The sequence below is a fragment of the Labeo rohita genome, chromosome 25, assembly GCF_022985175.1.
Source record: "Labeo rohita strain BAU-BD-2019 chromosome 25, IGBB_LRoh.1.0, whole genome shotgun sequence".
NCBI lineage: Eukaryota > Metazoa > Chordata > Actinopteri > Cypriniformes > Cyprinidae > Labeo > Labeo rohita.
In genome coordinates, this window is record NC_066893.1 from 25,456,667 (window position 1) to 25,477,041 (window position 20,375).

Below are 20,375 nucleotides of genomic sequence, written 5' to 3' on the forward strand. Positions count from 1 at the left end.
CTACATCGCTTTTAATGAGCTGTAAAATAATCCAAATGTAAGTACCAATGTTTGTTTACAACGTCTTAAGACAATACATACCTCAAATCCCCTATTTAACAAAGCGGGAGGGTCTATCGTAGAAAAAAACCCGTCTCAACCAATGAGAGTTACGTCTGATGTAACGGGCATGCAGAACTGGCCAATCACAAACACAATAACAAACCCATCCATGTCTAACCCAGTGTGCGAGGGACTGGCCAATCGCGCTTCGAGCTCACCTAACTGACGTGCTCCTCCACCAATGGGAGGCCAGATCTAAAAGTAATCAGTCCTGCCTTCGCTGAGAATGCCAGAGATACTCGGTAATGGCGACAGGTTTGGTAAGTAAAAAAGTTGTTGAAATATTACCACGAAATGAATCGGTAATGTCAATGAAATATATTTTGCGCGGCTATTTTAGACGGTGACGGTTGAGGAAGCGGCGAGCGAAAAGACTGTCATTCATTGTTTCGATCGCAAATGACAACTTTTTACTTGATGGGTTTTTTTCTCTGTGACGTTTGTTGTTTTGCTTGTGGTTTAGTAATTCTCTACCTCACCATAGCGACAGTAATTAAACACAACGCGTCGTGTTTTTTTCATTAAAACCCAGGAGAAAACAGGGTGTCCATTCATTACAATTGGGTAAAAGGAAGGACTTGATGTACCATGTCTCAACTTGTTGACATTCTTTTGTTTACAGCACCCACTGTTGACATTTTAGTTCATTTTTAACCATTTATCTTTATTATTCCACATCGATCAAACGTCAGACAGCTGGGTGGTCTGTATAAGACGTGGTTTGATTAAACACCGCAGTTGTTAATTAGTTTTTGCCGATTTTTTCCAAACAAAGACCTTCGTATTGTTACGACAGCCGTGTTGAAGTTATTGTTCCCGTGTTCAGCTATAACAACGACAGTATTCGTGTTAAAATACCACTTATAAACCAAAACATCTACGCGCTTCCGTCTATTTTGTTTCTGATCGTTCGCGAGTGCAGAAAAATCTTATTTTCTTCCTGTGTGGAAAAACTGAAACCGTCGAGCGAGCAAAATGACGTAAAATAACGCTTTCCGCTCATAAACACGGACTGATTTTCGATTATATCGAACGGGGGAACTTCCATCTGCTATTCTCAAAAGTTTTTGAGAATTTTCTAGCGCAATCTATCGCTGTTATTGATCCCCCGTTGTTACGCAGTTATGAATGAATGAGCTGCGCTGCGCATGCGCGAAGTCCCAGAAAGTTTATAAACAAGCCTTGCGTGCAATGCGGGTCACGTGACAGCGCTTCACAGAAACGGGTGCAGCGTTCGTCACAAACAAAACGCGTTAAATATGTTTTTGGGATCCGAGACTTCTCGTTTAATTCAGAAATGGATGTTAGCATTGCTGTACGTGACTGAACGGTGGCCAAGAACATGTTGCACAATACCCAACAGAACTGTTGTTGTTCCTGTGTTTACTTCTGTTGTCCCACATTCATTCATTCGTTTCATTCATTCATTCACAACAAATGACTACAAAGAAAAAACATGTGCAAGTAAGCTGGTTTGAAAAAAACCTACCTACCTATTTCGCTTTCGTTTTAACGCTTTTCTTGCATTCACAGCCTGCCCAGCTGACATGTCATAATATGGTGTGGGAAGTGAAAACTCAGTCGGTCCCTCAGAGAGTCCAGGAAGTTCAGACACAGAGCTCAGGTATGGACGAGGCCTTCGACCTGCTTAAATGCAATGAGCGCCTGCCCTCCTCACCTGGGTGCCCTTCTAACGAGAGCCACATGGAATACGGTAATTAGCGGATAGAGCGTAAAAATCACATTTCCTAATCCAAATACTATTTGCAATGACAGTATCTATCTCTGCAGATGACCTACCTGAGCTGCAGGAGGTACAGGATTACCAGTCGACCCCGGGGGTGTTCCAAGTGGCCCCGGGCGTGTCGCATCACGAGGAGGGGCCCGTCGAGGCTTGGAGCTCCAGGCCTGAAGGCAGCGTTTCACACACAAACTGGCTGACCGAGCTGGCTAACATTGCCACCAGCCCTCAAAGCCCCCTGCTTCAGAACGCCCCACACAACCGGTCAGGAAATCCTGGCATTTATATAATTGCACATGAATGTAATTTGCACGCTCGGGTTGTACTGATGATGCATTGTTATTGCAGGTCTTCTCCTGTCCACATCTTCTCCAATAGTAGCAGTTTACATTCCTACGCTAGACCCCCTCTGTCTTCCAGCAGCGCCCCCAGTCCTGCCCGCAGCCACATGAGAGAACGCCGCCGCACCAGGGTACCACCACGGGCCTTTACAAATGCAAACACTTGTAATGGGATTTCATGAATGGTTTAGTTTTTGAGAGCGTTATGTGAAGTTATCAAGGTGGAGAATTAACTTTGTCACACTTGCCAATGGTGAGTGAACTGAAAAAGTGTGAAAGTTTGCTGTCCATTATTATTTATATATTATTATTTTTTATTTATGAATTAGCTTGACATTTTAATTTTAAATAAATTTATTTAGCTTCTAAATGTAATTTTTTTACTTTATTGTGAGCTTTTGTCCTTTTTATTTGTTTATAATATTTTTTGTTTTTAATATTACTACCTTATTTATTATATTTTTAAACTTTATTTCATCTTTTTTTCAATAAACAAAAATGATCTTAATAGCTTTAGTTATCCTTAACTGTAATAACCATGGTTTTAATTTTAATTTTAGTACTTTTGCTTTGATTTTATAATTTATATAATTAAAAAAATATTTCTGCTTAGTCTTATCTTCATTTCAATTTGTCATTTTATACTTCAACATATTTCAGTTCATTTTATTTTATTCTGTTTTTTCCCCATCAAATTTATATTCAGTTTCATTTCAGCTTTCTTTCAACTATTTTTTATAATTAAAAATATTTATTTTTATCTTTATTTTTATTTTTAATTAGTACTTCAACATGTTTCTATTTCAATTCATTTTCTTCCGTTTTTTTCTAAATAAAATTTATATTGTTTCATTTCAACTTTATTAACTAATTTCTCTCAGTTTTATAATTTTAGTACTTCAACATATTTCAGTTCATTTTTTTAATCAAACTTATATTTTGTTTAATTTCAGCTTTATTTCAACTAATTTTTATCATTAAAAAATTCTGTTTAGCCATTTTTATTTCAGTTTTAATAATTTTAGTATTTAAACTTACTTCAGTTCATTTTCTTTTTCAGTTTTTTTTCCATCAAATTTATATTTTGTTTAATTTCAGCTTTATTTCAACTAATTTTTATCTTTATTTAAAAAAATTTGTTTAGCTTTATTTTTATTTTAGTTTTGATCATTGTAGCGCATTGTAGCACATTTTAGCACTCAAATGTACATTTTGTTTAATTTCAGCTTTATTTAAAATAATGAAAACTATTTTTAATCGTTTTAGTTAGATAACACTCTTTACAAGTTAATCTCTCTGTAAAACTGTACCTATACGTCACCATCATTCATACAGTTCGACTGAAAGCATGCATTATGTTGCGTTTCCTACTAAAATTAGCAGCCACATGGCTCGGTAATTTTATTTACTGTTAATTATGGATCCTGTCTGAGAGTTACAGAGGAAATAGCATATAGTACATACTTCTGAGGCTGTTTTATGTGTGTTTTACAGGCCAGCAGTGAGTCAGAGTCGGGCATTTTCTGCATGTCGTCTCTGTCCGATGATGATGACCTGGGATGGTCCCATTCCTGGCCCTCCACTGCCTGGCATTGCTTCCTGAAAGGTAGTTGTTTTATCAACAAGTTCAAGAAATGTGGTGAACAGCACCTTCTGCTGTTACAAATGCAGAAAAGCAGAAGTAAAAGGGGAAAACAGGCCAATGAGTCCTCAGAACAGATTCTAGTCCTCACACCCTCGGACTGGAACTTTTTTTTTTAAATGTTATGAAGTTTTATTTAAATTATTTTTCTGTCTTGTTATATATGGAGATCTCTTTCCAAACACTTGTCTCTGTCTTTTTCTACCAGGAACACGTCTACGCTTCCACAAAGGTCTGAACGTGGAGTGGCAGGATGCAGAGGACGTGATGGAGTCAGATGTAGATTCAGATGATGAGGGAGGAACACAGTCCAACCCAATGAAGGTAATGATGCACAGATCAGTCACTCTTTCACATTTTTAAAGGAACAACTCACTCAAACGTTTAAATTAGCTGAAAACGTCCTCACCCTCAGGCCATCCAAGATGTAGGCGAGTTTGTTTTTTTTAGCATTACTTCGCTTGCTCATCAATGGATGTGAATGGGTGCCGTCAGAATGAGCGTCCAAACAGCTATTAAAAACATGACAATAATCCACAAGTTATCCACCTGATTCAGATTAGATGATTTTTGGACTCTAATTCTCATGGCACCCATTCACTGCAGAGGATCCACTGGTGAGCAAGTCATGTAATGCTACATTTCTCCACTTATGATGAAGACACAAACTCATCTACATCTTGGATGGCCTGATGGTGAGTACATTTTCAGCAGATTTTTCATTTTTGGGTGAACTAGCTAAACATTTAAATATGCACTGAAGTAACTTAAGTTTGTTTGTCTCGCAGAGTTATGGCTCTGATGGTCTAAAGCTGGTGGTCTTTGAGGAGAGTGTGTCTTTCGGCCAGTCTGTCCTGAAATTAACCTTTGACCCTGGTTCCTCTGAAGCAGGGCTTTTGACAGCTGAATGCAGTTTGGACCATCCGTTTTTTGTGAAAAATAAAGGTAAATGCAGACGTTTCTATGCAGCATCATTAAAAGGTCAATGTAATTTCAGAATATGAATCTAATCTTTGTGTGTGTGTGTGTTAGGGTGGTCTTCTTTCTATCCAAGCCTTACTGTCGTACAGCACGGCATTCCCTGCTATGACATGGAGGTTGGAGACTTGTGTCTGCCGCCAGGACACCGCGACGCCATCAACTGTGATGACTCGGTCGTTTTTGACACTTTTAGGAGGTACCTTATTGTTACACTAATAACAAAACTATTTAAATAGTTTTCATTGATTAAAATAAAGCTGAAATAGAATGCAATAAAAATACAGAAATATTTTTTTGTTTTCTTACCCCACACGCAGTTACGACTTCACCCCTCTCGACTCGTCCGCCGTGTACGTTCTGAGCAGTATGGCACGCCAGCGTCGCGCATCCCAGTCCAGCGGGGGCGCTGTGAGTCCCGACTGCGACAAACTCGAGGCCCTCAGCTCCTCCCACCACTCCCCCAGCAGCAAATCACAGCGCAGCCACGCCTCAGGAAGCTCTGGAGCCACACCCACAAAGTGCAAGCGGCCAATGAACGCCTTCATGCTTTTTGCCAAGAAGTACAGGGTGGAATATACACAGATGTACCCCGGCAAAGACAACAGGTGTGTGGATGTGCTGCGAGCAAATGGATGAATGTTTGCGTTAACTATACTCCGAAACCTAGTTTATGTTAATTAAAATAAAGCTGTAATCAAAGCAAATAAAAATGCTAGATGGAAAAACTTAGCAACTAACTGAAATATAAAAATAAATAAAAGCTAAATAGAAACTAGAAGTCGACCGAATATCTGGCCAATTATCGACGCCAATATTATTTTTATGGTTATCGGTCATTTTCAAAACCAATTTGCCGATAAAATAATTTAAAATCATTGAAAGAAAGTTTTTGTCAGAGCCCTTGTTATTCCTATTTTAACAATAATTTTCATTTTTACACCAGACATGTATATCGGTCCACTTGATCTGTAATAATTGGTATCGGCATTGGCCCTGAAAAACACATATTGATCGACCCCTACCCAAAACCTAGTGAGCTGTAAATATCCTACATTAGCATCTAACTAAAATGGGAAAAAATGACCAATTTGAGATTTCCATGTCTAATTTACTCAGAGCCATCAGCGTGATTCTGGGCGATAAATGGAAGAAGATGAAGAACGAGGAGAGGAGGATGTACACCATGGAAGCCAAAGCTCTGGCCGAGGAGCAGAAACGTCTCAACCCTGACTGCTGGAAACGCAAGAGAACAAACTCGGTTAGCATTTTTGAATGAACAAGATTAGTGTTAATATTGTGAATCTGTTTTTGAAAGAAGGTTGTTATGGAAGCTTGATTCTGCCACGGAATAATAAAATGGAAAGGGTAACTGCGACCTTTTTGCCAGAATAAATTTACTTCTCGCAATTTAGTTTTTTTTTTTCTCACAATTCCAAGTTTACATTTTACTTTTTTCCCCCTTGGAATTCTGTTTAGATCTCACAATTTTTACTTATTTCTGTGAATTCTAAGTTTAGATCTCACAATTTTGGATTTTTTCCTTGGAATTCAGAGTTTAAATTTCGCAATTTTGGCTTTTTTCTTGGAATTCTGAGTTTAGATCTTGCAATTTTTACCTTCTTTTTCTTGGAATTTTTAGCTTAGATCTTACAATTTTAGCTTTTTTCCCGGAATTCCTCACCTCACAATTTTTACCTTCATTTTCTTGGAATTCTGAGCTTAAATCTTACAATTTTGGCTTTTTTTTCTTGGAATTCCTTAGTTTACACCTTGCAATTTTTACCCTTTTTTCGTGGAAATCTGAGCTTAGATCTTATAATTTTGGCTTTTTTCCCCTCTGAAAGTTTAGACCTTACTATTTTGGCTTTTTTTCCTCAGAATTCCAAGTTTATATCTTGTGATTTTTGACAAATTTTTTCGAATTCTGAGTTTACATCTCACGATTTGTACCTTTTTTCTCTTGGAATTCTGAGCTTAGATTTTACAATTTTGTCTTTTTTTCCTCGGAATTCCGAGTTTATATCTTGTGATTTTTCTCAGAATTTACAGAGTTTACATCTTATTAATTTGACTTTTCTTCCTTTTTCTTAGAATTCTAAGGTTATATCCTGCAGTTCCGTTTTTTTTTTTTTAATTGTTAATTGTTTATTGAGAGTAGTAATCGTAAGTAATAAGTAATTGAGTAATTGTAGTAGGAAGCAATTGAGACTTTATAATCTCCCAATTAGGAGTTTATATTCCACAATTCTGTCTTTTTTACTCAAAATTGCTAGAAATGAATTCATGTTGTGAGATGCAAACTCAGAACTTTGAAAAGTCAAAATTGTAAGATAAAAATTAGCATTTTTTTCTTATTCCATGGAGGAAACCAGCTTCCATAAATTGGGCTGTTATTTTCATTGGCTCACAGGTCATTTAATTTCATTGGCTCATTTTTCTTCTCCATTTAACTAGGGCTCTCAGCAAAACTAGCCTGAGGACTGTCAGAAAAGCATGAACTGGACAGAAGGAGACAGACACCGACACAAATTCTCTTGAAAGAATGATAAACCGCAACTGTGATGCTACACGCACTTGCTTTAGGAAAAAAAACAAAACAAAAACAAAAAAAAAAAAAAAGTTATTACAACGAAACATCTTCACAAGAAGAATTGCAAAAGAAAAATTGCATTTAAAAAATATATGAACGAAAGGCAAATCAACGATATAATTATATGTGATATAAAATGTAATCTAGTCAACTAACAGTGCTTATGTATTTTTCTTATCCTTTCAAAAACGACAAAAATGCCTTACTCTTCCAAAGCAAGACAACGCTCAGTTCTTCTATCAGGTAATTTTGTATTTCTAGGCTTGAAAGGTGCAACCCTGTGGTGCTATTTTACTGAGGCCGAAGGAGCGATATATACAAATAATGTCTATTTTTAAATGTAAAAAGGGGAAATTTAGATGTTAGCTCGTTTTTTCAGCTGTTCATATTAATTGTATTTGTATAACTCAACTTATTGCACAAACTCAAACGTATTGCAAATCGACGAATGATGTTGAGTCGCTTATTCGTTGACGTGCTGGAAAGGGGTTGAATTTCATATGACGTCAGTCCAGCCTAGGCCATATTCAGTGTGTGTGTTTGCATAACCTGTGTGTGTGTGTGTGTATATGATAGTCTATCCATACAGCCATATTGTATATGGATAGAGTCCCACACACAAGCGCACGAGTACAGCGACATGCATGCTGTCACATACAGCACTTCAGGGCCATGCCTTCACTGTAAGTGTTCTTGTTTTTGCACTTTATATTCATATATATATATATAACCTTATACAACCAATAAATGTATACAAGCTGAAATGTTGTGTAAAAAATATATATATCTTGATAAGATGTATCCTTTGACACAATCATGGCCAAATGGAGCAACTGAGTGTTGTGTTTGAGTGTTTGCCATTGGATTGCATTACGAATACATTTTGTTAATATTGTACAGGTCCATGTTCCCATCCATTTCTTGCACAAACTATTCTTGTATCATATTATAAATAAAAATTTAAACTCGCTACCCTAAATATTTGCACCCTTCCTTTGTTTTCTTGTTCAGTGTTATTATTGTGGATGTCAATCGGATTAAAAATGAATGTGGTTCAAAGGGGGATTATAAACTTTTTTCCTTCCTTTTCACAACCAGCCCGGTGACGTTTTAAATTATCTATGGTAAGGGCGTAGGTTTGATTTTGGCATTGGTGGGGACATAACAGCAGACAACAATTGTTTGATCAAAATTATTGCTAGGAACAATCTAGTAGTTGCTGGATATTGGTAGAGACATGTCATACTGTCCCTACTAAGTTCTAATACCTTGAAAATCATAAGCGAAGTCCGACTTTAGGAATATAGTTTGCTTTTGGATTGTTTGACTACTCAAAAGAGATTATAGGAAAATGGGCCTATAACTTAATTCATTTTATGTTTCCTGCTAGCTAAATTTCACGTACATACACAAATCTGACTCTAAACCTCTCTTTTATTTATTCAAAGTTGATCTAGACAAGTGCATGGAAACTATCCAAAATACTGTTAATCCTAAAGCAGTGAAAACTGCATCTCTGTTCATCCTGTGTCTTCTTAAGGTGAAAAAAAAAACCATGGATACTATAGTTAAACCATAGTAACCACAAATTAACCATTGTTTTGCTACACTAACCATAATTTAACCATGGCATTTTTAGTAAAACTGGTCATGCATACATTTTACTATAATAAAACCATGGATAATTTTCTTAAGATATTTGTATTTGTGTATTATTTCTTTCTTTTTTTTTCATTTTTTTTTTTTTTTTTTTTGTTGTTGTTGTTTTTTGTCTTTCTCTGTTTTGTTTTTATAACTGTACTGCTTTAATAGTTTGATTCGCGAACCCGCTCCGAAGTCCCGATCTGAATCAAATGATTCATGATCCGCGCTCAATCATTCAATCATGCATATATATATATATATATATATATATATATATATATATACACCTATATATATATATATATATATATATCTCAATTAAATGATTCGCGCTCCGAAGTTCCGCTATGAATCAAAAGATTCACAAACCCGTTCCGAAGTCCCGATCTGAATCAAAAGATTCGCGATACGCGATCCATTTTGAGCTCTTCGAAACAGTGAATCATTTTGTGAAGGAGTTTCGAAAAGCTGTTTTTTAAAATCATTACAAGCGATGTTGAAATAGGAAAATGAATGGCTCGTTCAATCTGGTTCAATCTAGTGAATCACTTAACTATCGAAGTCACGATTCAGAACCATTCGGGGCGGTTCCAGCGTAAATGACTCACTCTAATGATTCGGTTTGTCCGTTCATCCGCTTTTCGCGTCTTTAGCCATGGTTATACGCCAACTACTGGCTTAGCTTGCTAGTTTTAATGATATTAACTGAAATCAGCGAAAAGGGTATGGTTTTCACAAATAAAATATTTATATTTCCATTCCAATCATTCAACACAAATGTGACCCTGGATCACAAAACCAGTCATAAGGGTCATTTTTTCAAAATTGAGATTTATACATCATATGGTTTGTTAGGATAGATACAACTATTTAAAAATCAGGAATCTGAGGGTGCAAAAAATCAAAATATTGAGAAACTTGCCTTTAAAGTTCTTCAAATAATGTTCTTAACAATGTATGTTACTAATCAAAAATTAAGTTTTCATACATTTACAGTAGGAATTTTACAAAATATCTTCATGGAACATGATCTTTACTTAATTTCCTAATGATTTTTGCCATAAAAGAAAAATCAATCATTTTGACCCATACAATGTATTTTTGGCTATTGCTACAAATAAACCCCAGCGACTTAAGACTGGTTTTGTGGTCCAGGGTCACAAATATGTTAAGGTGAGGTAACCGGTTTACAGCTAACTAGTGAAACACTCCCTTAAAATGACGAGCTGCACCTCAAAATACGTCAGATGGTAACATTGTGCATAAATGAGTTTATAGCTTAACTATATTTTAAATAATCTGACCAGATGACAGTTTAATAGGAAATCAGTTGAAAGCATCCAGTCATACCAGTGAAGTGAATGTTGAATGTTAAATTTATCAGTATATGTATTGTAATTAAAGTTTGAGAAATGATTGTTGTGACTGATTGCATTAGTCAAACAGGTTTCAAACAGCACTATACCCTAGAGTTGGGGTACTCAGACTCGTACTCGGACTCGAGTCCGGTCTCGAGTACAATTTTTGTGTCTAACAAGATTTTGTTAGACACAAGTGGTTGAACCCGGATACTTTACGGTGGGTCCGGGAGCACTAAACCGGGGGTTAAAGACCTTGTCACACTATTAACAATAGTAAATACTAATCACTGCAAATAGCACACATATCAAAGTATTATAACAAAATTATAACATTACAAAAATATGTTAGACAAATAAAATAATACATTTGAAAATGTATTTATAACTGTAACAAATAAATAGTTGCATACAAAAATGGGGCCCTTTTTATTTTAATTTTTTCAAGTTCTGTTTTCTGTTTTTATTTTTCTGACTTCTTTTTAATGGTTACATTTAATTTTATTAATCATGTGTAATTAATTAAAACCATGAATCTTATAAAATTTACCGTCAATTTATCAAAAGTTAAAAAAAATTACATGTTTGGGACCCTATGAAATGTTTTATTTTTTCTCACTTTACATTTTATTGTTACCAAATATGTTTTAGCATGTCTGTTTATTTAAATGCATAAAAACAGCTTTTATTTATTTTTACAGTAGCCTTATGGAATTCTGTGTTGTGTATTTTTCTGGTTATCAGATGAAGGTATAAAATATTGATTTAATTGATCTTTTAATGAAAATTATATTTTATTTCTGTCAAATAAAGGGGATTGGAAAATGTGAAACATGGAAGAAATATTGTGTGAAAAAAAAATGTATACATTTTTATTAATTAATAGTAGTAGTAGTAGTACTAGGCACACAGTACTGAATGATTAATGAAGTTAATCCGAACTTTTATTTTGACGGGTTGCCGACTTGCCGTGAATACAATTAAATTTCTGTGTATATATTTGACGCATGTTTTACTCAAATCAGTGAAATGCTTATGAAGTGACTTTTATGCCCTCATTTAGTGAAACGGCAGACGCTGAAATCACCGCGCGTGTCAGTATTACATGTGTAGAAAACGAAACCGCGCATCCGCGCCGTTCACTCATAAAAAGACACGCAGAACATGCAGGATTCATATTTAAATAGTCTTTTTCGGCATAATATTTGCAGATACTAGTCCATATCGCGACTTGATTTAAGTTTAATGACCAACTTTTGATTAATTAATTCAAACTTTGACTGAATCACTTATTAACTTTAATAAGAATCGTCTTTAATGTATACAGTGAAGATTTTGCAGTGTTTTATTTTAACATTTATTAAGAAATGTCTGTAGTCTATTTCTGTAATAGCCTTTAGATAGACCTACCTAAAAAAATAATATATATATATTTTTTAAAAATCTATTTTAATAAAGATTCTATTTTTTTTTAAATATTATTTCATTTGTATTTTTGATTAATATATTTATTTATCCTTTTGTTTGCAAGTAATAGGCCTACACAGTAAAAATAGATGGGTTATTTTTTTTAACCCAATAGATGGGTTACACATATTGGGTCACTATGTTGGGTTATTTTCTAAAACGTTGGGTTATTTTTTAAACATCGTTGGGTTGTTTTTAATAATAACCCAGCGTTGGGTTTAATTGGTTCCCGCGGCGACAGTTCAAATTTTAACGGACGACGGTGACTGACGACAGAAGAAGCTGCTGCTGCATCAGTATGAGGTGAGTAACAGGGTTTTGATAACTCTTATAACATTATACTTATAAGAAGAACGTGAAATCCACTTCAAAATTGAACTTTTGTTGTTGTATGTTTGTTTTTTAACGAAGTTGTAGTTTCCTTTAGTCAGTGTATTGTAACGTTACTGCGGAGAATGAGCTCCATTGTAAACGAATAACTTCACATTAACGTTACCTTAGCTGTCCCAGTTAGGCCGCTAGCAGTAATAAAGTAAATTAAAATTAGCAGAAAGTTGTAAAACTGTTTAGAGATGTATTACAGTAACCTAAAGTTAATAATGTATGGTGAAATGTATATAGGACTACTTATGTTACTGAAATCACCGTCTACCATTACTACAGGTTTAGTATTATTTTACAGGTGATGAAGGGTTCTAGACGTACGGTTTCTGACTACAGTTTGTTTGGTCGCACTAATGATTATCACATTTAACGTTATATATAGGAAATGGCTAATGCTAAATGAGACATTGGTGTTGATTTGAACCGCGCCGCACGGATCATTCAACTTCGGTCCAGTATGTAAGATTCGCTCAGCGGCAGCTCAGAGAGATGCGCTCAAATTCGGCGAATTCTCTGTTAGAAAAGTCTAAAAATAATCACATTTTCCCAAAAGAAAGACGTGATGGGAGAAACGAAGCTTTTCAAAGTTTCGAATCAATTAAACGAATCGCTTCGCAAAATGATTCACTGCTTCCAATCGTTCGTGACACAACGGCGACGCCTGCTGGTCAAAACAGGGCAAGCGTCAGTTGTTTGGAAAGCGAGCACTAATTGGAATAACACTAAATGTGTTTTTATGGTTTATTTATGTTGAATATTGTTATGCATATATTAGAATCGCCTCTACTTACAGCCATTTCTCATATAAAGCTATGACAGATTTGCATGTTTTTTTTAAATGTGTACTAAATGTGTTTATACTTATTTTTAGACATTGGGTTCTTCAGTGAAGGGAAAACTACAACACTGGAATCTCATACATTAAACATCCACATGCCAATTAACTGAAATATTTCAAGGTAAGTAAACTATTTATATTAGTGATCCATATACATTACCAGTCAAAAGTTTTTGGACAGCAAGATTTTTAATGTTTTTAAAGAATTCCCTTCTGTCTAAGCCTGCATTTATTTGATCCAAAATACAGCATTTAAAATAACTGCTTTCTATTTGAATATATTTTAAAATGTAATTGTCCAGTCTTTTCAAAGCTTTTAAAATAGAAAGCAGTTATTTAAAATAGTAAAAATATTTCACAATATTACTGCTTTTACTGTATTTTGGATAAAATAAATGCAGGCTTAGTGAGTAGAAAAGAATTCTTTAAAAAACTTTAAAAATCTTACTGTTCAAAAACTTCTGATTAGTAGTGTAGGTTTTCCAACAATTATGAAAAAATGTTTCTAGTTTATCTGTAAAATGTTTCTTCTTCTGCTTCATCTTATCACAGAGGAAGGAGTGAATGAAGGAAGTTTTATGCGACCGGATGACACCAGCATTTCTGAACTCCAAGAACTCCTCCCAAGTTTTAGCATTTTCAACAGTGAAGTAGTGGAACAGAAGACCTTACTACAAGCAGTGGATCTGTGTTTCAGACATTTCTACATGTCCCCCCAAAGCTCCTCTGCACCCATTTGCAGCACACAGTCTTTAATGTTCCAGGAGTTCTTTCAACACATTACCTCTTCCTTAGAAACTTTGTATCTATTGATCTGTAAAACTTTTTATGTTGCTGATTATCAGCAAGTCCAGCAGCCAGCAGATTTACTTTGTTTTATTATTATTATTATTATTATTACTTGTGTTTATGATTTTTTATTTTTGTTTTATTGATAAAGGTTTGTATATTATGTTTGTTTTATTTGTGCACATTTGTGTATGTGTTGATATAAATAAATATGAATTGATACACATTTATGACCCTGGACAACAAAACCGGTCATAAGTATCATGGGTACATTTGTAGAAATAGCCAAAATTGCATTGTATGGGTCAAAATTATCAAATTTTCTTTCATGCCAAAAATCATTAGAATATTAAGTAAAGATCATGTTCCATGAAGATATTTTGTAAATCTCCTACCATAAGTATATCGAAACTGAATTTCTTATTAGTAATGTATTGCTAATAACTTCATTTGGACAACTTTAAAGACAATTTTCTCAATATTTAGATTTTTTTGCACCCTCAGATTCCAGATTTTCAAATAGTTGTTCTATCCTATCAAACCACATATTAATAGAAAGCTTATTTATTGAGCTTTCAGATGATGTTTACATTTAAATACAAAAAACTCGACCCTTATGACGGGTTTTGTGGACCAGAGTCACATTTGTTGGTTTTGAATTCAGTGTACATCTTGAAAATATGTCAGTTGTGTGTGCATATTTGTGTTTTGAATGTATTATATTTTCACATTCTTGTACACTTATTTTGTAAACATTTGCAGTATGACTGTTTTACATTTAAAAATATATTTGTAAAAAAAATATTTGCATATTTAAATAAACAAAATATTTATTTGAAAACAAAGTAGTGTTATAGTGTATTTTTATTAAAATAAATAAATAAATAAATAAATAAAAACTGATATAAATGAATCTAAATAATTAACTCAACTGTTGGGTTACTTTTAACCCAACTGGATTTTAACCCAATTCATTGGGTTAAAATAACCCATAGATGGGAAGGTGCTATACCAACCCATAGTTGGGTTACTAGTTGGGTTATTTTTAACCCAACATTTTTTAGTGAGTACTTGGAGTGCTTACTTGCCTTCAGTAAGCTTGAGAATGTTTTACTTACATTAGTTGATTAGTTTTTGCTATATTAAAATTATTATTTTTTAAACATGGTGGCAGTTTCTAGCTTCAAAGAAAAATAATTTTTCTAACATCTTTGCAGGAATAGTTTTAATGGGTCCAAAAACCACCTTGGGTGTACATGCTCTTCTAATAAATCAATGGCACATCATCAAATTTTCTATATATAATGTAATTTATTGTAATTAATGTAACTGTACATGCATTCAAAAATAAAACAGGTGTGAGTTTGCTGTAATTTATGGAAAGGGCTTTATTGTAAAGACTAGGTTTATCCCTCACAGCCTCATTTTCATCCAAGAAAAAAAAGTCATATAAAACCCAAAACACACACAGCCACAATCAGAAAAAGAGGTGCATTTTCTGCTCTTAAGGTCCCATTCACCAACATACCTACTCCTTTACCCCACCCTTGAATTTATGCATTTACTATATCAATGAATAAAGTCACGTACCACCCTATAATTTATACATTCTAAAACCTGTTTCCCTCTGAAATGTGTCACAAGACATAAGTCAGCCATAACTTCTGTTACATGACTTTGAGTTTGCTAAGCAGAGCATGGACACTAATTATGAGATGTATGAGATGTGAAATCAAAAATCAAAATGGCTAGAGGTTTGCTTTTCTCTGCTTTTTGCTTTTCAATTGACATTGCGTTTTGCTAGTTGTAAAGGTTAAAAACAGGGGTGCCCAAACTCTGTCCTGGTCCTTGGTTTAGCTCCAACTTGCCTCAACACACCTGCCAGTGGGTTTCTAGTATGCCTAGTAAGAGCTTGATTACTTGGTTTATGTGTGTCTAATTGGGGCTGGAGCTAAACTCTATAGGACACCGGCCCTCCAGGACCAAGTTTGGGAACCCTTTGGGTTAAAACAATGTTAAGATACTGACTATCAGCAGTGTTTCCTTGGACTCGGGCTCGGCCCTTTGGGACTCGAACTTGAGTCCGACTCGGCCCATTTTGGACTCGGACTCATCTCGGACTCGACTGGTTAAAGACTCGGACTTGACTTAGGTGGACTCGAACCCAACACTACTATACCCTCGTCAGAAATTAAAAGTTTGCACAAGGTTTTTTTTTAATTGTCCAATCAGTGATTTGCTTTGTAAGAAGTACAGTGGAGCTCATCTCTGTGGTGATGCTGTCCCTGAAGACTCTCCAGACATCAAAACAAATGTTCATTAAAACAGCCTTAATGAAGTCTGTGTTAATACACACCCCAGTGTGTCAGAAGATCTGTGGATCAATCTTCTATTCAGCGGAGCTGCTTTGAAGTTTTTAATTGAATCTTTCCCCTTTCGCCAAACAACAAAACTCAAGTAATTGAGTCGCACGGCCAGAAAATCAGAAGCGACCTTTCGCAGAGTATGTAATAAGTTTTTTCACACTTAAGTCTTTATATATGACTTTTTATATAATGAAATTACAGGCAGTGTTGGGAAGGTTACTTTGGAAATGTAATAGGTTACAGATTACAAGTTACTTAATTTAAAATGTAATAAGTAGTGTAACTTTTCAATTACTTTATTAAAGTAATGTAACTTTTTACTTTTAATTACTTTTTGATTACTTTTCTAAATTTCTATTTTCAACTGTTAATCATTTTAAAACATTTAAACCAGGCAGAGTTTACCTTACAGTAACACTTAACACTGATTAATGTCAGACTTTCAAAATCCTTTATCACTTGAATTAAGATTATAATAAGTAAGGGATAATATACATTTTTATTTTGCAATAACAACTGGCTGGATGTACATTATCTCACTTACACAGCTGCTTGATAGATTATTTTTTATCTTAGTTCTTAGTTTATTTTTATTTTGTGTCAAAATTATTAGACACGAATCTGATCTGAGTTGAAATATTTCAACGCAAAGCTTCCATGAAGAAATCAGTTGCTAGCAAACAGCAAGTTCAAACTAGACATTTTAGGGATACAGTGCAGTCATACCATCTTTTCTTACACAACATTTCACCACATAAATAATCAAGTAGTACTAGTTTGTTAGTTATCTTATAATCCGTTACAGTGTTAAAAAAAAAAGGCAGCAGCTGCATTTGTATGAAACAATAGAGCAAGTCCACGATACCAGGATGACAGAATTAAGAAATTGTCCACATAATGTTGAATTAAGCTTTAATATTTTATTAATTAACCAAATGCAAAGCTTCCACCAAGAAAAATGATCAAGCATATAGCACTGACTTAAGTTGCCCCGAATGAGTCTGAGCTGTGGAATAATTTAATTTAAAGCACAGCCACCACAAATTCAGACTTTTTTTTTTTTTTTTTTACTAATTTTTTGGGGCTTTTTATGCCTTTTATTGTGATAGGACAGTAGAGAGACGACAGGAAAGAGCTGGGAGGAGAGAGGGGAGTGGGATCGGCAAAGGACCTCGAGACGGGAATCGAACTCGGGTCACCGTGAGCGCACATATGTCGTCATAAAACCATAACATAAATAACATCATAACAAGAAATAGTTTAATAGCTATGATACTGGGTTTGGAATCAAATGTTGCATAGTTATGACAGAAAACACTAGCATCTAACAATGCCTTGGAAAAAACAATATTAAAAAATACAGTTTATGCATAAACCCAAATAGGGAATAAAACAGTTATCGAATAAGCATGTGTCCTATTCTGTGTCCTAAACTCCTGAAACATTGGTGTCGCATTTTAGAGCAGTCAATGCAATTTATGAAAGAAGTCAATTAAATCTGTAAGTGGGGGTGGGTGTGTGAAAAAAAATTCAGATGTAACCCCCTTTGTAATCACTGGCATTTTTCAAAAGTAACTGTAATTTAATTACACATTTTTTCTCAGTAACTGTAACTAATTACAATTACATTTATTTTGTAATTAAATTATGTAATTCCGTTACATGTAACTAGTTACTCCCCAACACTGATTACAGGTCTGATATTGTCAGGCGAAAGTGCAGTGTGTATAATGCGGTTTTCGTGTATAACCACCAGGCGGAGCTCAAACACAATACATGCTAAATAGCGAAAATGACACACTATATGTAAAGTCTAGGTTTAAAACACGCTTTGTGAATCTAAAATATGAGGTTAAACATTAACAAATGTGGATTTTGACTGCTGAAAGGAATAAAAAGGGTCAACTATCAATGGCAAATGATGACACTTTAATTATTAAGATACAGCAACACCAATTTGCAATAGTTAATATGGAAAAACAACACATATGAGACATTCACCCAGCTTTCAGATGTGTTTTTCAAAGACTGCACAATTCAAACCTTTCAAAGTCACTCAAATGCCCTCATAAAATTTAAATGATCCAGTCTGAACTGTATGCACCTTTTACATTTCAGAAGCATTTAAGCAGAACAAAAATACATATTCCAACAGAATGAAAAGATACATTTACATATCTAACTAGATTTGAACTGTTTTAAGTGCAAAGAACACTGGCGGCACCAGATTACTGTGCAGAATTCATTGCAAGATAAAACCATCGATCTCTTTCTTGACCTTGACAATCTCTGCATCATTAGAAAGATGTAAGACTCCAGCTTCAATATTTGACTGCTGTTTATGATAAAACATGGTTGCAGTTACAGTAATTTCATAATTTAAGTAAGGAGTACAAAATCAATCTGTGCTTTTTGACATTTTGGATAGAATACACACACGCACTCATATTCGGTCATGTCTACTCTGGTTTATTTATTCACATATCTTCACTGAACAGCATCCATTAGGGCTTTTAGTTTTAGTGCATATCTGATGAAATATTGACTCCATATTCTTTATTTTCAGAGGTGCTGGCCAATTCAAAAATTGATGTTGCAGTGTTTTGTGTGGTTGCATCTATCAAAGGACATTAGAAGCATCTTTTTCAACTTTTTCTTTTATCTCGGAAAAATGTCACATTTGTAATATTTTGGACTTTTAATGATGACAATTTTAACTTTATTAGGGCTATCACAATTTTCTCTATTTTTTATTTTTTTACACTTTGACTTAGTATCCCAATTTCGACTGTTAATCTCATAATTTGGACTTTTTGTCATAAAGTCATGTTCTGGACTTCTAATCTTAGTTATGACTTCGTATGCCAATTGTGACTTCTCTCATATCTCATAATTTCGACTTTATATGACATAACTTCATCTTTTTATCTCATTTAGTATCCCATTTTTGATTTATCTCATAATTGTCTTCGTATGCCATAATTTTGCAATTTTCTATCATAATGATAACTTTAGTATGTCATAAATTCAACATTGTATCTCATAATGTAGACGTTTATAACATACTTTTTTTAAGCCTAGTTATGACTTATTATGAGACTTTGTTAATTTTGTTAATTTCATCTTTGTATCTATAATCATGATTTAGTATCTCATAATTTGGACTTTTATCTCATAATTATGACAGTATACCATAAATATGTCTTTCTATATCATAATTATCACTTCAGTATGTCATAAATTTAACCTTTCACCTCATAATTTCGCCTTTTTGCCATGATTTAGACTTTATATCATGCTTTGGAGTTTTTATCCAAGTTATGACTTTTAGCCAATTTTGACTTATAATTATGGCTTTGTTTCTTCTAACATTAGCTTTATATGTCAATTTCATCTTTTTGTCTTATAATTATGATTTAGTATCTCACAATTTGGGCTTTTCTCTCATAATTATGACTTAGTATCCTATGATTTTATGTTTTAATAGATTACAATATTCACTTATGTCATAAAATCAACTTTTTATCTCAGTTTTTGACCTTTTATGTCATTGTTTTCAGTTATGACATAATTTGTCAATTTTGACTTATAATTAAGGCTTTTTATCTCATAATTTAAACTTTTTATGACATTTCATCTTTCATCTTATTATGATTCTTTATCCCATGTTTGATTTATCTCACAATTGACTTAGTATCCCGTAATTTTCTTTTTATATCATAATAATCACTTTAAGATGTCATAAATTCAACCTTTCATCCCATAATTTTGACATTTTGCCATTATTTAGACTTTTTAAAACATACTTTGGACTTTTTATAATCGCAGTTAAGAAATAGTATGTCAGTTTTGACATAATTATGGCTTTGTATGACTTTTTATGTCAATTTAATCTTTTTATCTCGTAATTTTGATTAAGTATCTCACAATCTGGGCTTTTGTCTCATAATTATGACTCGGTATCCTAACTTTTTTTTATTTTTTAATATATTATACTCATCACTTAGTATGTCATAAATTCTACTTTTTATCTCAATGTTTGACCTTTTATGTCATATTTGGACTTTTTTTTCCAGTTATGACATAATCTCATAATTTCAAATCTGTCAATTTTTATCTCATAATTATGATT

General features: G+C 34.0%; 1 protein-coding gene across 1 annotated transcript; it reads left to right on the forward strand.

Annotated features, from left to right (window-relative positions):
- Positions 1 to 243: 243 nt before the first annotated feature.
- On the forward strand, positions 244 to 8,367 carry hbp1 (HMG-box transcription factor 1). The gene is made up of 11 exons (XM_051099976.1): positions 244 to 362; positions 1,636 to 1,816; positions 1,894 to 2,107; positions 2,192 to 2,315; positions 3,679 to 3,790; positions 4,035 to 4,150; positions 4,615 to 4,771; positions 4,859 to 5,003; positions 5,125 to 5,412; positions 5,924 to 6,065; positions 7,262 to 8,367. The coding sequence occupies exons 1-11, from the start codon at positions 348 to 350 to the stop codon at positions 7,277 to 7,279; spliced, it is 1,512 nt and encodes a 503-aa protein (XP_050955933.1). The 5' UTR covers positions 244 to 347; the 3' UTR covers positions 7,280 to 8,367.
- Positions 8,368 to 20,375: the final 12,008 nt, after the last annotated feature.

What these genes read in the sequence shown, in the direction of transcription:
- hbp1 (XM_051099976.1), top strand. An exon ending in CGAGAGCCACATGGAATACG is followed by an intron (nt 1,817 to 1,893) that starts GTAATTAGCGGA and finishes CTATCTCTGCAG; the next exon opens with ATGACCTACCTGAGCTGCAG. An exon ending in CTGGCATTGCTTCCTGAAAG is followed by an intron (nt 3,791 to 4,034) that starts GTAGTTGTTTTA and finishes TTTTTCTACCAG; the next exon opens with GAACACGTCTACGCTTCCAC.